General features: G+C 64.2%; 2 protein-coding genes across 7 annotated transcripts; both read right to left on the reverse strand.

Moving 5' to 3' along the window:
- Positions 1–220: 220 nt before the first annotated feature.
- FPGS (folylpolyglutamate synthase) lies at positions 221–5,718 on the reverse strand. 6 transcript variants are annotated; one of them, XM_082775768.1, is made up of 15 exons: positions 5,589–5,718; positions 4,459–4,587; positions 4,274–4,327; positions 3,421–3,485; positions 3,183–3,297; positions 2,998–3,078; positions 2,772–2,833; positions 2,580–2,682; positions 2,412–2,489; positions 2,175–2,322; positions 1,985–2,089; positions 1,613–1,763; positions 1,413–1,488; positions 1,070–1,136; positions 221–971 (listed from the first exon to the last, which is right to left on the reverse strand). In XM_082775768.1, exons 1-15 carry the CDS (start codon positions 5,607–5,609, stop codon positions 529–531), a joined length of 1,698 nt encoding a protein of 565 aa, XP_082631894.1. In that variant the 5' UTR covers positions 5,610–5,718; the 3' UTR covers positions 221–528. The 6 variants fall into 6 exon arrangements, with proteins under 6 accessions (XP_082631894.1, XP_082631895.1, XP_082631893.1 ...); XM_082775769.1 differs by having other exon boundaries at positions 4,459–4,557; positions 5,589–5,659; XM_082775767.1 differs by lacking the exon at positions 5,589–5,718 and adding an exon at positions 4,834–4,943 and having other exon boundaries at positions 1,985–2,086; positions 2,998–3,075.
- A 1,206-nt stretch (positions 5,719–6,924) lies between these two features.
- CDK9 (cyclin dependent kinase 9) lies at positions 6,925–11,680 on the reverse strand (the record flags this gene model as incomplete). The annotated part of the gene is made up of 7 exons (XM_082775770.1): positions 11,568–11,680; positions 11,223–11,304; positions 10,673–10,763; positions 8,775–8,941; positions 8,443–8,614; positions 8,222–8,370; positions 6,925–7,290 (listed from the first exon to the last, which is right to left on the reverse strand). The coding sequence occupies exons 1-7, from the start codon at positions 11,657–11,659 to the stop codon at positions 6,925–6,927; spliced, it is 1,119 nt and encodes a 372-aa protein (XP_082631896.1). The 5' UTR covers positions 11,660–11,680.
- Between the last annotated feature and the right edge of the window lie 699 nt (positions 11,681–12,379).

Here is a 12,379-nt window from a genome sequence, read left to right on the forward strand (position 1 = left end):
CTCCACGTCCCCATCCCATAAAGGCAGCGGGGCTGGGAGCAGCGAGAGGTTTATTGGGGTGGGGGGGGGCTGCGGGGCCGGGGCGGCACGGTGTGACCGATCCGCCCCCCCCCCCAAAAAACACCCACCCCCACCCCCCAGCCAGCTCCAGGTCAAAGTTACAAACTTTTAATAATAATAAAAACCTATCCTACGTTAAATTAGTCGCCACAACGAGGAGCCTCGGAGTCACACCGGGGGCACCCCCAAACCTCTCCACGGGGGGGGGGGGCAGGGAACCCCTGGGGGCACCCCGCGTCCATCTCACCCCCCCCTACACACACACACACCACAAGGGGAGGCCAGGAGTGTCCCCCCCCCACCTTATGGGGACACCCAGCGTGGCCACAGCCACTGCCACCCCCCCACGGGGCTGGCACAGACAGAAGGCACTGGGGTGAGAAGGGCTGGGATGGGGGGGGGGAATCCCATACGTGCTCCCCCCCCCCCCAGCAGTTCAAGTAAAGGGCGCAGAACCCCAAATCCCGCTCACTGGGACAGGGAGGGGTCCAGCAGCTTGAGGACCCCCCCCACCAGGTGCAGGCTGCCGGTGACAAGGACACGGATGGTGGCCGCCTCCCGCAGCAGCACGGCCCCGCTGCTGGCCACGGGCTGGGGGTGTGCCCCCCCCTTGGGGGGGGGCGCGGGGAGGTGGGGGTCCCGGCCCTGGGCGATCCACTGCAGGGCGTGGGAGAGGCAGGGGAAGACGAGGGAGGGGGAGTTGAGGGGGCGCTCGGCCGGGGGCACCAGCAGCAGGGCTGCCCCCCCTCCCCGTAAAGGGTCCGGCTCCAGCAGCCCCCCCACTTGCCGGGGGGGGGGCAACCAAGGGGTCTCCTGCCCCCCCTTCTCCTCCAGCAGCCGCCCCCACATCTTCTGGTTCTCCAGGCAGCGGGTCAGGGCGTTCTCCAGGGTCACGTTGAAGTTTTGTTGGTCTGGGGGGGGGGAAACAAGTAAAAAGGGGAGGGTCTGGGGTGGAAAGGATGGAGGGGGGGCGCACCGGGAGGTCCCAAAGCCCCCCCCCGGCACTCACCGGCGCTGCCGCTCACCGACAGCTCCGTGAAGTTGGGGCAGAAAACGGCGTAGTCGAAGTGGCAGGGCTGCAGGGAGAGGGGTGCTCAGCGTGCGGGGGGGGGGCACCGGGACCCCCACCCAGCACCGCAGGGCCACTGGGACCAGTCCCAGCCCAGGGGGGCTCTTGGGGGGGGGGCACAGAGCTGGAGGACGGACGGACAGCCAGCCAGCAGCTCCACCTCGTGGCTCCTGCACCCATGGCACAGCGGGGCCCAGGGGCACACGGGGGGGGCGCTCAGCCCCCTGCCAGCACCCGCACTGCCCCCGAAAGCCCCCCCCCAAAAAAAAAAAAAACAACTCACCAGCAGCAGCTTGAGCAGCGCGGCCGTGTCCCGGTCCCCCGTGGCGTTGAAGAGCAGCACGCGCACCTCGGAGCCGCTGCGGGGACAACGGGGAGGGGATGAGCGCCACCCTATAGCCCCCCCCACCCCACAGGGACCCCGGCACGGCCACCGGGTGTTTGTGTGCCCCCTCTCGACCCCCCCCCGTGTCCCCTCCTTACTCCTGGGGCTTGTCGTGGCCGAGGGCAGCCTGGCGGAACCAGCGGACGCAGGCCTGGACGCTGCTGGTGGTGTGCGCCCCGTCCAGGTACCACGTCACGGCGCCGTGGGGCAGCACCTGCGTGCGGCCCAGCCACTCCGTGTCCCTCAAACCTGGGGGGGGGGACACACAGGGGACACAGCTGGACCCCCCCATTTCATCACACCCCCCCCATTTCATCACCGGGACCCCCACAAGCAGGGGTACGGCAGCGGCACAGCATCGCCACGCGGCCGTGCCGGCGACACCCGGGATGTCCCCACCCCGTTACAAAGGCGCTGGTGGCACCGGGGGGGGGCACACGCGGCCCCCCCACCCCGTACCCACCCCTCACCTTGGATCATGGCATCGCTGGGGCGAAACACGGGTGCCAGCGGCACCGATGGCTGCGCCGGGAGCTCCGCGCTGGGCGGCACCTCCGGCAAGACCTCAGGACCTGCTGCGGGACGGGCACCAAAACGTCGCTCACACGCCCCCCCCGCCCTATTTTCCACCCCGTCTGCCCCCCCCCTTCCCCGCCTTACCCTCGTAGCCCCTTCGCTGCAGCCACGTCCGCGCGAGCTGCAGTGCCAGCGCGGCGTTGGAGCGCTGGTGGCCGCCCGCCAGCCCCAGCTCCAGCGCTTGGCTCCCGGCCTCGAAGGCGTCCAGCTCCGGGCAGACGTAGAGGGGACACTGCGGGGACAGCAGGCTGAGCCCCCCCCCCACCCTACACACCGCACGGAGCCCCCCCTGCTCGCTCCCAACCCCGTCCCCGAGCTCACCCCAAGCTCCCGGGCTCGGTCCCGCAGCACCTCCAGCGGCCGCTCGGGCTGCGGCACGGTGAACGCCGGCACGCCGGGCTGTGGGGGGGGGACACACGGCATTAGGGACCCCCCCGAGCACTGCCCCAAACAGCTCCCCACCCGGGGACACGGGGGCTCGTCCCTCACCTTAAAAATGCCCCCCTTCTGCCAGGCGATCTTCTCCACCGTGTCCCCCAGGATGCTGGTGTGGTCGATGCCCAGCGAGGAGACGCCGCACACCACGGGGGTCCTGGGGACACGGGGGGGGTGGGGGGGGCTCAGCGGGGTGAGGGGGGTGGCACGGGGATGGTACGGGGACAATGCGGGCGCCCACCCTACCTGATGATGTTGGTGCAGTCGTAGGCGCCGCCGATGCCCACCTCCAGCACCGCCAGGTCCACCTGGGGACCGAGGGCACGCGGGGAGACATCAGCGGCGAGCGTCCCCGGGGGATTTGGGGGTGACGGGTGACGGGATTTGGGGTCCGCCGGCACCACGAGCTGGGCACGGCCCCCCAGGGGTCAGCACCCCCCCAAATCCATGGGAGCACCGCCCCATCCCCTACCTTTTCCTGCAGGAAGACGTGGAAGGCCATGATGGTGAGGAAGCGGAAATACGCCGGCATGCTGGCCTGCGCCGGGTCCTGCCGCGATGGATAAGCGTTAGGGACGACCCCAAGGGGCTCCCCGGTCCCCATTGAGCCCCCAAACCACCCCCCCCGGCCCCAAACGAGCCCCGGGAAGCCCCCACCTTGGTCTCCTCCAGGCGGTTGTAGACCAGCCAGAAGTACTTGCTGAAGAGCTCCTTGCTGAGCGGCTGCCCGTTGATGCGGATCCGCTCGCGCACCTGCACCAGGTGCGGGGAGCTGGGGAGGGAGGGGGGGACACCAAAAAAAAAAGGAGAGAGGTGACACAGGTGACACCCCTCAGGCATGGCCCACGCGGTGTCCCTGTGTCCCCCCCCGAGCCCCCCGGCTGCTCCTGCCCACCTGTAGAAGCCGGTCTTCAGCCCGTAGCCGCGGAGGATGCGCTCGGTGAAGGCGCACGCTGAGCCCTGGGGATGCAGCAGCGTCAGCCCTGGGTGGCCCTGTCCCCAGCCCTGCCCCCTTCCCTGTCCCCTCTGTCCCTATTCCTGGTCCCCATCCCTGTCCCTATCCATGTCCCCTGTCCCCTCTGTCCCCATCCTGTCCCCATTCCCATCCCTATCCCTTCTGTCCTCATCCAAGTCCTCTCTGCCCCTGTCCCCATCTCCATCCCTGTCCCTATCCTTGCCCCATCTCATCCCCATCCCTGTCCCCATTCCCATCCCTGTCCCCTACTGTCCCCATCCCTGTCCCTATCTGTGTCCCTGTCCCCATCCCCTATGTCAACATCCCTATCCCTGTCCCCATCCCTGTCCCCATTCCTATCTCCATCCCCATCCCTGTCCCTATCCCTGTCCCCTCTCTCCCCATCCCTGTCCCCTCTGTCCCTGTCCCCATCTCCATCCCCTCTGCCTCCATCCCTGTCCCCATTCCAATCTCCATCCCTATCCCTGTCCCCATCCACGTCCCCTCTGTCCCAATCTCCATCACCATCCCCATTCCTGTCCCTGTGCCCTCTGTCCCCGTCCCTGTCCCTATCCCTGTCCCCATCCCCATGCCTGTCCTTGTCCCATCTGTCCCCATCCCTGTCCCCATCCAAGTCCTCTCTGTTCCTGTCCCCATCTTCGTCCCTATCCCCATCCCTGTCCCCTCTGTCCCTATCCCCATCCCTGTCCCTATCCTTGTCCCATCTCTCCCCATCCCTATCCCCATCTCCATCCCCGTCCCCTCTGTCCCCATCCGTGTCCCCCCCCCTCACCTTGCCCTTCGTCCCGGTGACGTGGATGATGTTCAGCCCGTCCAGGTCCTCCACCTGCAGGTCAGCCACCCCGTGGGACCCCTGCGGCCACATCCCCGGAGGGGGACAAGGGGACAAGGACCGCGGGGCCACACTCAGGGGCTGTGTGGGTGACGGGGGTGTGTGTGTGTGCGCCCCCCCCTCACCTGCAGCCCGCTCCTCTCCAGGAAGCCCCTCATGGCCTCCAGCTGGGCGCGGGGGTCGGGGCGCTCCCTGCGCAGCTGCTCCAGGAAACTGGCGTTGGTCTGCAGCGAGTTCAGCGTGCGGATGGCGTCCTGAGGGGGGACCGCTGTGAGGGACCCCCACAGCCCCCCCCCACCCCAAAAACACCCCCCCCCACAGCCCCATTACCCCCCTCCCACCCCCCCCAACCCCACTCCCGGCACCCAACCACCCCCCAGGCACCCAGTGTGGACCCCGCTGCCCCCCTCCCGGTACCAGAGCGGGTCCCGGAGCCCCCCTTTTTACCTCAACCCCCCCACCCTTTTGCCCCCCCCCCCCCCCTTCTTTCCCCTCAGTACCTGATAATCCGCGGCGGGGGCGCGCGCGGGGCGCGTGCTCAGCCCCCTCCTCCCCCTCCCCCCCGCCGCGGCCCGCAGCGCGCGCAGCCCCCGCGCCACCATCCCGCCGCGCGCGCCGCGCAGGCCACGCCCCCTCCGTCCGCGCCGCTAAACGCCCAATCCCGCTCCCCCCCCCTCCTTTTTACAGCCTTGATGCCGCCGCCGCCATCTTGGTTAAGGGCACCCCCCCCCCCCCTCCCCACCCCGCCGCGGCCCGCCGGGGGGCGCCATGTTGGAGAAGGGCAGGGTCCCCTCACAGCGAGGTGGGCGCTGAGGGAGCCCCACAGCCCAACCACGGTGTGGGGGCTGCGAGAACAGCCTTAAATCCCCCAAAATCCTCACAAAACCCCCCAGCAGGGCAAAAAGGCAGCACCACAGCCCCGCTGCCTCCTCAGGGAGGATGCTCGGTGCCCGCTAGTTGCGTTACCACAGCGGGCATGGCCGCCCCGCCAGCAGAGCCCTGTCAGGGCACGCTGCGCCCCACCGCCTGCCCCTGCCTGCCCTCAGAGGCAGCTCCCCGAGCCCTGGGAGGTTTGGCACAAGCAGCAGGTCCACACACAGCGGGGGGAAGGCGCTGGGGAATGAGATCACCTTTATTCACAACCGGCACGAGGCAGCGGGCTGATCGCTCGCAACTTAACTTCATTTATTTTTTTTTTCCCTCCCCAAGTCCCCTCGCACCCGGGCACGATGCGGGAGCCCCCCCCCAGGTTTACCTTATAGGCGTCCTTTATCATCCTCGGGGGCTGCTCCGCGCGGGGTGCGCTCCCCACCTCCTCCACCACGGGCTGAGCCACCACCGCCGCGGCTTTTACGTTGGCCTGGTTAATGCACAACCTCTCAAAGGCCAAAGGTTATCACCCGCCGCCTTTTGTGCGCATTTACGTGTTCGAAAGTCTTGGGATCCGTGTGGCTCGGGAGAAGACGGCCATGTGCAGCCGGCAGCCGTGGGGACGAGGTGTTGGGCACCTGAAGGAGCACTTGTTCCACGCCAGCTGGGCCCCAGAGCTCCGGCAGAGTGAGGCAGATGCACACCGGCACCGTGTGCCGCATCTCTGTGCCTGGGAATGGCCGTGGTCCTGCTCCAGACTCACCCACGGAGGGCCAGGACACAGGAGTGGATGCTTGGGGGTTTGTACGAGTGGCCCTGGCTCCTCCAACACGGCCGTGCCACGCTGAAAGCTCTGCAAGCAGCGGGACAGGGGCTGCCTGCAAGCACCCCCGGTTCCCTTCCCAATCCGAATTCTCGCCGTGGTTAGCGCTAAGCGAAAAGCAGGCAGCCGGCTAGGTGTGTCCCACAGGAATCCTAATTGCAGCAGACGCCGAGCGCTGTGGCAGAGACCAATGATTCCCACCGTGAATCCCGGCTGCACGGAGCAAGGAGCTGTGTCAGCCACCCCTGGTCGGCCCAGCAGGTCCCTTTCTAGGCTGCAGCCCAAAACTCCAGTGAGAGTTAGTCACTCCAGGCAGTATGACGACGCCTTCCCTGAGACACGTCCAAATTACTCAGAGGCACCTGCCTCATCCTACACCAGCTTCTGGGTGTGCAGAGGACGCGCTGTGTAGGAGCTAAGAGCAACTGAGAGGCAGAGACGGCCACCAGCGGGGCCCAGTCTGACCCAGGGCAGCTGCTCCCAGCCCCGCTGCTCCCTGCACTGTTTGCTGAGAGCCTCAGCGAGCCCCCGCACTGACACAGCCACCTCCTCCGTCACCAGGTCCCTAATTGATCCACGAGATTACCCTAACCAATACAGATTGCCCCAGGGGACACGGGCTGTGGGCCAAAGCTGCAGGGAAACAACCCTGGGCTCGCAGGCGTCACCTCCCCACTCATTCACTCACTCACACACACACACACAGCTCGCACGCCGCAGCTCCTTAGTGGCAGAGCTGCTGTGCAAGGAGAGGGGACGGCAGAGCTCGGTTAAAGCCACCAGGCACTTCGCCGCGAAGGAAGTCCCTGCCCAGAGAGAGAGACAGAGAGAGAGAGAGACCCCCGCCGGCACACCCCTGCTCACTGCACCTCCCTGAGCAGCCCGGCCGGGACCCCGCTCAAAAGACCCTGTCGAATTCGGTCTGGTTGGTGGCCGCGGGGTTCCTGCCCTGGTTCGCTGGCTGCTGGGGCATGTGGCCACCCCGCCTGCGCGGCGGGGCCAGGTACTCGAACATGGACTGGTTGTGGGTGGACAGCATGTTTTTGAGGTCCGAGGGCATGGGGTCCGACCAGAAGAAGTCGTGGTTCAGGGCGTCGTCGCTGTCGATGCGTTGGGCGGGATCCAGCACCAGCAGCTTGTCGATGAGGTCGAGCGCGTAGGGGTCCTTGACGTAGGCTTTCAGGCGATCCTTCACCTTGCGCTTCTGGCCCTTGGGGAGCTCCAGCTTCTCAAACAGCTCGTATTTATCCACGTTCGGCCAGACCTGGGAGGGAGCAGGAAGGGGAGGGTTGGGAGGAGATGGTTCCAGAGAGCAGAAGCCATTGAAGCGAACGCCCTCGGGCAAACTGGCGTGAGGCATGCTGCGAGAACAATGCTACTGCAGAAGCTCCAAGCCAGCAGGCCTTGTTCCCACAGCACGGAGACGCTGAAGCGCACACCAAAGCCTACAGACACGTGGACAAGTCAGGACACAATCCTCCCGGAGCGGGAAGGGCACACGGCACAGCGCTCCTGAGGATGCCACAGGATTTCTGTCCTCCCACCAAAAAATAAAAATAAAAAAAAAATCTACTGGAGAACCAGCTCAGGCCAACTACAACATCCAGAAAGGTCAACGGACAAAACTCCTCGCCGATAACAACCTGGATGTTCGTGGCACCTTTTATCCTTAGGAACCACAGCCCGCTGCAATCACTTGTACTTCCCTCAGCCCCAGTCCGGGACAGGCCACAGCAAGTCCGTGGGTACAAAAGGGAACACCTCCAGTGCACCTACCAGCGTCCCTGCAGCCACGTGCACAGCCGCCCTCCTCTCAACACCCTGTTTGATGACAGCCCCGGCCAAGGTCCCTTTCGGCTCCACCTTCCACCAGAGGGCAGGACTGGCTGCCCTTAAGGAGCTGAGAAATGGCTGAGCGCTCCCAGCAGGGCTGAGAGGACAGCACTCCTCTCACCTCAGAACAGGCCACGTTCACCCTCGGGTGTTTAGGAGGCTGCACAAGGCTAAGGAAGCAGCTGGAGCTCACACAAAGCAGCAAATAAGCTCAGTGTCAGAGGACACGGCCCCCAGCAGCAGGCACAATGATGCTGGGCACGCACAGCAGCCCGCACGCGGGGCAGGGAGAGGAGCAGGAGCGTTTGGTCCCAACACCCAGCCCTCGCCACCCCCCTGCAGCTCCCTCCTCCTGCCCTCACCTCCGGCGTGATGGATCCGCAGAGCTGGCTGATGAGGGTGAGCTGGTGCTGCTCCGTGTTGCCCTGCATGATGGGGCTGCGGGTCCACATCTCGGCCATGATGCAGCCCCCGCCCCACAGGTCGATGGGGGGCCCGTAGTCCCGCTCCCCTGCGGAGAGGCGCCGCGTTAATCACCCGGGGAGCGAGGAGGGAGGAGGAGAGGGCAGAGCCCGGCGCCTACCTAGGAGCAGCTCTGGCGGCCGGTACCACAGGGTGACCACGCGGTTGGTGTAGCGGTTGGGCTGGCTGTTCTTAGCCAGGCTGAAAGCTCGAGCCAGCCCGAAATCCGCGAGCTTCAGGACCCCGTCCCGCGTGATCAGGACGTTGGCGGCTTTCATGTCCCGATGCAAGATCTGCACGAGGACGGACAGGGAAAGATTGAGCCACCCAGGAGCCCTCCTTTGGCACCCCGGCCCCGGAGATGAAGGACGAGGAAGGATTTCCCCCCCAGCCTGTGCTGAGACACAGAGAGCAAGGTGGGGCTCGGAGCTCAGCGCGGATCCGGCGCGTTACCTTGTTCCTGTGGATGTAGTACAGCCCGTTCAGCAGCATCTGCATGACTTTCTTGATCTCCGAGAGCGTGAACTTGACGTGGGCGTTGCTGAGGAGGCCGGCCAGGTCGTGCTCGCAGAAGTCAAACACCAGGTAGATGCTGCCCTTGCAGCGGTTGTACGGAGAGGCTGCAGGAGGGGCAAGCAGGGACAGTCAGAGAGGGACTCCCGGTGCCACCACAGCTCCTCCTGACCCCCAGCCATCCCGGAGTAAAACCTCAGGGCACACAAACAGGGAAACAGAGACCCCGCAGGCCTCAAGGTCCTTCAGAGAGAGGCACTAAGGCAGCAAAAACAAGCATCGGAAGAACAGGGGGTGAGCAGCAAATGTCACGAGAAAGGCGAGGAAAGGAGACAAAAGTCTTTGAAAGCTCGGTTTGTGTGCCTAGCAGCTGTGGGGTTTCCTCCCTACAAACCCATCGGTGCACACAGCGCCAGCCAAGCAGGATCAGCACAGCAGCAGCACGGGCAAGGACAGTCCCAGAAGAAAAAAAAAACAACACAGGAACAGAGAAAATCTTTGTAAAATAACATTAGAAAGCGAGGCGTTCTGCAACCTCAAACGGTATCTACGAAAACAGCCCGGTCCAGATCAATACAATTTAAAACTCCAATTTCAATTGCCATTTAAAGTCAATAGCAGGAAACCTCAAATGAAGCAATCAATTTCAATCTCGTTCCTAGGGCACACGTGCAAAACATTAAAACAAAAGGCCGGTTTCCATCAGCTGTACGCAGCAAAACCGCCCATCAGCAGGCAGAACACGAGGGCTGAGCTCCCCCCCGGCTGGGAGGATGCCCCTGGGTCTGTGCGAGTCCCTGACACGGGCACAGCCCTCACCACGTGAAAGGACAGAAGCTGGAGGTCTGGGAACAGTGAGTGCCACATTCCTATTTTTCACGTGAAACTGAGGTCAAAGCAGATTTGGAAGGAAAGTGGAATTTAAACAGAAACCAAACAATTTTACACGTCCACAAAAATATTTACCTTCGGCGTGCCAGACACAGGCAGTCATCACAACTGGCTTAATCACACAAGGAATTAAAAATTAACTCGGTGGCGGTGTTTTTCCTTGTACCCGCCAGTTCCAAAAACCGACGGTAATCAATAGATGCTGCGGAGTAAATTCCAGTCCCCAGTCCTGGGCTGGAGGTTTCTACCCGGTGTTTTAACAGACCAGCAGCAGCAGACAGCTGCCACTTGCATTTTATTTAACCAAAGCGACTGGCTAGAGCATGGCAGGCTTTAACATCATCTGTCACCTCCAGAACTGCTGTTTCTGGTAAAATCCACAGAAGAGGATGATGGATATAAAGCAGGACACGTTTTAACCCCATTTCCCTGGGAACTGAGCCAGGCCAGGTGCATTGAGCACAGCAGGCACGCTGCCTGCCCCGGGGACAGCCTGCAGGAAGGAGGTGGAGCAGCAGGCAGCTGGGCACCAAACGGGGCCGTGGCACATCTAATAACCCTGCCCCGAGCCTGAGCCCCGGCTGCAACACACCCAGCGAGTGGCTGAGCGAGCCTCCAGCTGAAACACAGCTCCCAGCACAACCCCAAAAAAAACACAGCCACAAAATCCATGCCAGGACGAACCCCCCGGCTTCAGGTGCTCTCCAGCACAGGTTTATTTAAAGCCTCTCAGGCAGCACGGTGACAGCAGCATGCTCTGAGGAGGGTTTTTTTTCCAGCCAAGCTGTGGCACGGCTCTAACCTGTTGAGAGGCAGCTTCCCAAACTGGGGGTGCTGTCACCCCGAGGCCCAGCTGGTGGAGCTGCCCCCCCCCCCTCCCAGGGCACAGCGCCCTGCTCAGCCGCCACGCGGGGCTGAAGGAAAACCCACAGCCCCCCGGCAGCTACCTTTGGTCCTGCAGATCTCTATGAGGTTCACCACGTTCTCGTGCTTGAGCAGCTGGAGGATTTTAATCTCTCGCAGGGCCGTGATCGGGAACTGAAAGGAGAAGCAGAGGGCGTGGGTTAGGAGCACAGCCCGTGGCTGCCTGGGGGACAGAGAAGCTGTGAGCACAACAACACGGCACGGGAGCTGCTGGAGCAGCAAAGGACTGCTTATTTACGTGCCATCAGAGCTTCAAAACGTGACACTGGGACTGTCAGAATTCATTCACCACCATTGGTAGGGGTGATTCTGCCACCAGGCGGAGGAGTTTAAGTGACTCTGACGCCCGGTCTCCCCTGTTTGTTTGCCCAAGGGCACCGCACAGCCCCGCCTGGCAGAGCGGCCTCCCCGCTATCCGTTAACACTGTTCCTCAAGACCTGGCACGTCCCAGCTGTGACCATTATCAGGGAACACACGCAGGGAGCGAGAACACCCTCTGCTATCACAGAGATCAGCTCCACTCCCCGCACGCTCCACCCCGACCTCCCCAGACGCAGCCACACGCAGCTCACCCCCTCCTTCTCGTTCTCCATCAGCACCTTCTTCAGCGCCACCTTCTTGCCCGTCTGGCGGTGCTTGGCTTTGAAAACCTCCCTGGGAGGAGGGGGAGAAGGCTGTGAGGGAACGGGGCGGGGGTAGGGTTTAGGGCTAGGGTTTAGGGCTAGGGTTTAGGGCTAGGGTTTAGGGCTAGGGTTTAGGGCTAGGGTTTAGGGCTAGGGTTTAGGGCTAGGGTTTAGGGCTAGGGTTTAGGGCTAGGGTTTAGGGGCTAGGGTTTAGGGGCTAGGGATTAGGGGCTAGGGCTAGGCCGCAGCCCCCCCGCCCGGCCCCAGCCGAGTCCCCGCGGCCCAGGCTCTCACCCGAAGGTGCCCTGCCCGATCTTGGCGAGCTTCTCGTACTTGGAGACCTCGTCGCAGAAGGGGCACTCCACCATGTCGTACTGCTTGGCCATCCCGCCGCCGCCACAGCCCCTGCCCCGCTCCTCACGGCTTCCCCCTTCCCCCTTCCCCCCACTTCCTGTTTCCCGCTTCCCGCCGCTTCCGGCGCGCCGCGCTGCCCGCTGGGAGTTGTAGTCCCGCCGCCCGCCGCCATCTTGTCAGCCCTCGCCTTTAGGCGGGCTCAGCCCATGGGGGGCGCCGCCTCCGCCCGCCCCTCAGCCCCCCGGGGGCTCGGTGGTGGTGGGGGGACCCTGCTGGGGATCCCCAGCCCCTGTCCCAGTGTACACGAAGCACAGCAAACACGGATAGGGACTGCAAGCACTGCCCGTGCCAGGCTCTGTTTGGGGTCATGGGTGCCCAAAGGGGGGACCCCAAATGGGCAGGGATGGGGACGCACGGCTGGACACAGCCCCATGGCTCCCCGCTGTGCCCACCTCACCTCATTCCTCCAGGCCCGCAGCCCAGTGGGGTCTGGGGGTGCTCACTAGGCATGAGGCCACCACCCAGGGACTGGGTGAGGGCAGGGGCTGAGCCTGGTGCCCAAATTTATGGGGTCACCGTGGCTGGGAAACAGCTCCGGGATCACCCGCTGCAGCCACCAGCATCCAAAGGGGGGGTGTCATCTGCAGGGCTGGCACCGCAGTCTGTGGGATGGCACCTGGGGTTCGGAGCAGCCCCAAAGCTGTGTCCCCGGGTGGCTCCTGAGCGGGCAGGTGGGGATGAGAGGGCTGTGG

Source organism: Aythya marila (genome assembly GCF_965140915.1).
Source record: "Aythya marila genome assembly, chromosome: 19".
NCBI lineage: Eukaryota > Metazoa > Chordata > Aves > Anseriformes > Anatidae > Aythya > Aythya marila.

Bases quoted from the DNA above. Each gene is read 5' to 3' on its own strand.
- FPGS (XM_082775764.1), bottom strand. From the start codon at position 4,935: ATGGTGGCGCGGGGGCTGCGCGCGCTGCGGGCCGCGGCGGGGGGGAGG. The intron at 4,588-4,833 runs GTACTGAGGGGA...GTCCCCCCTCAG, and splicing joins CCCCCGCCGCGGATTATCAG to GACGCCATCCGCACGCTGAA. The intron at 2,323-2,411 runs GTGAGCTCGGGG...CTGTCCCCGCAG, and splicing joins ACCGAGCCCGGGAGCTTGGG to TGTCCCCTCTACGTCTGCCC.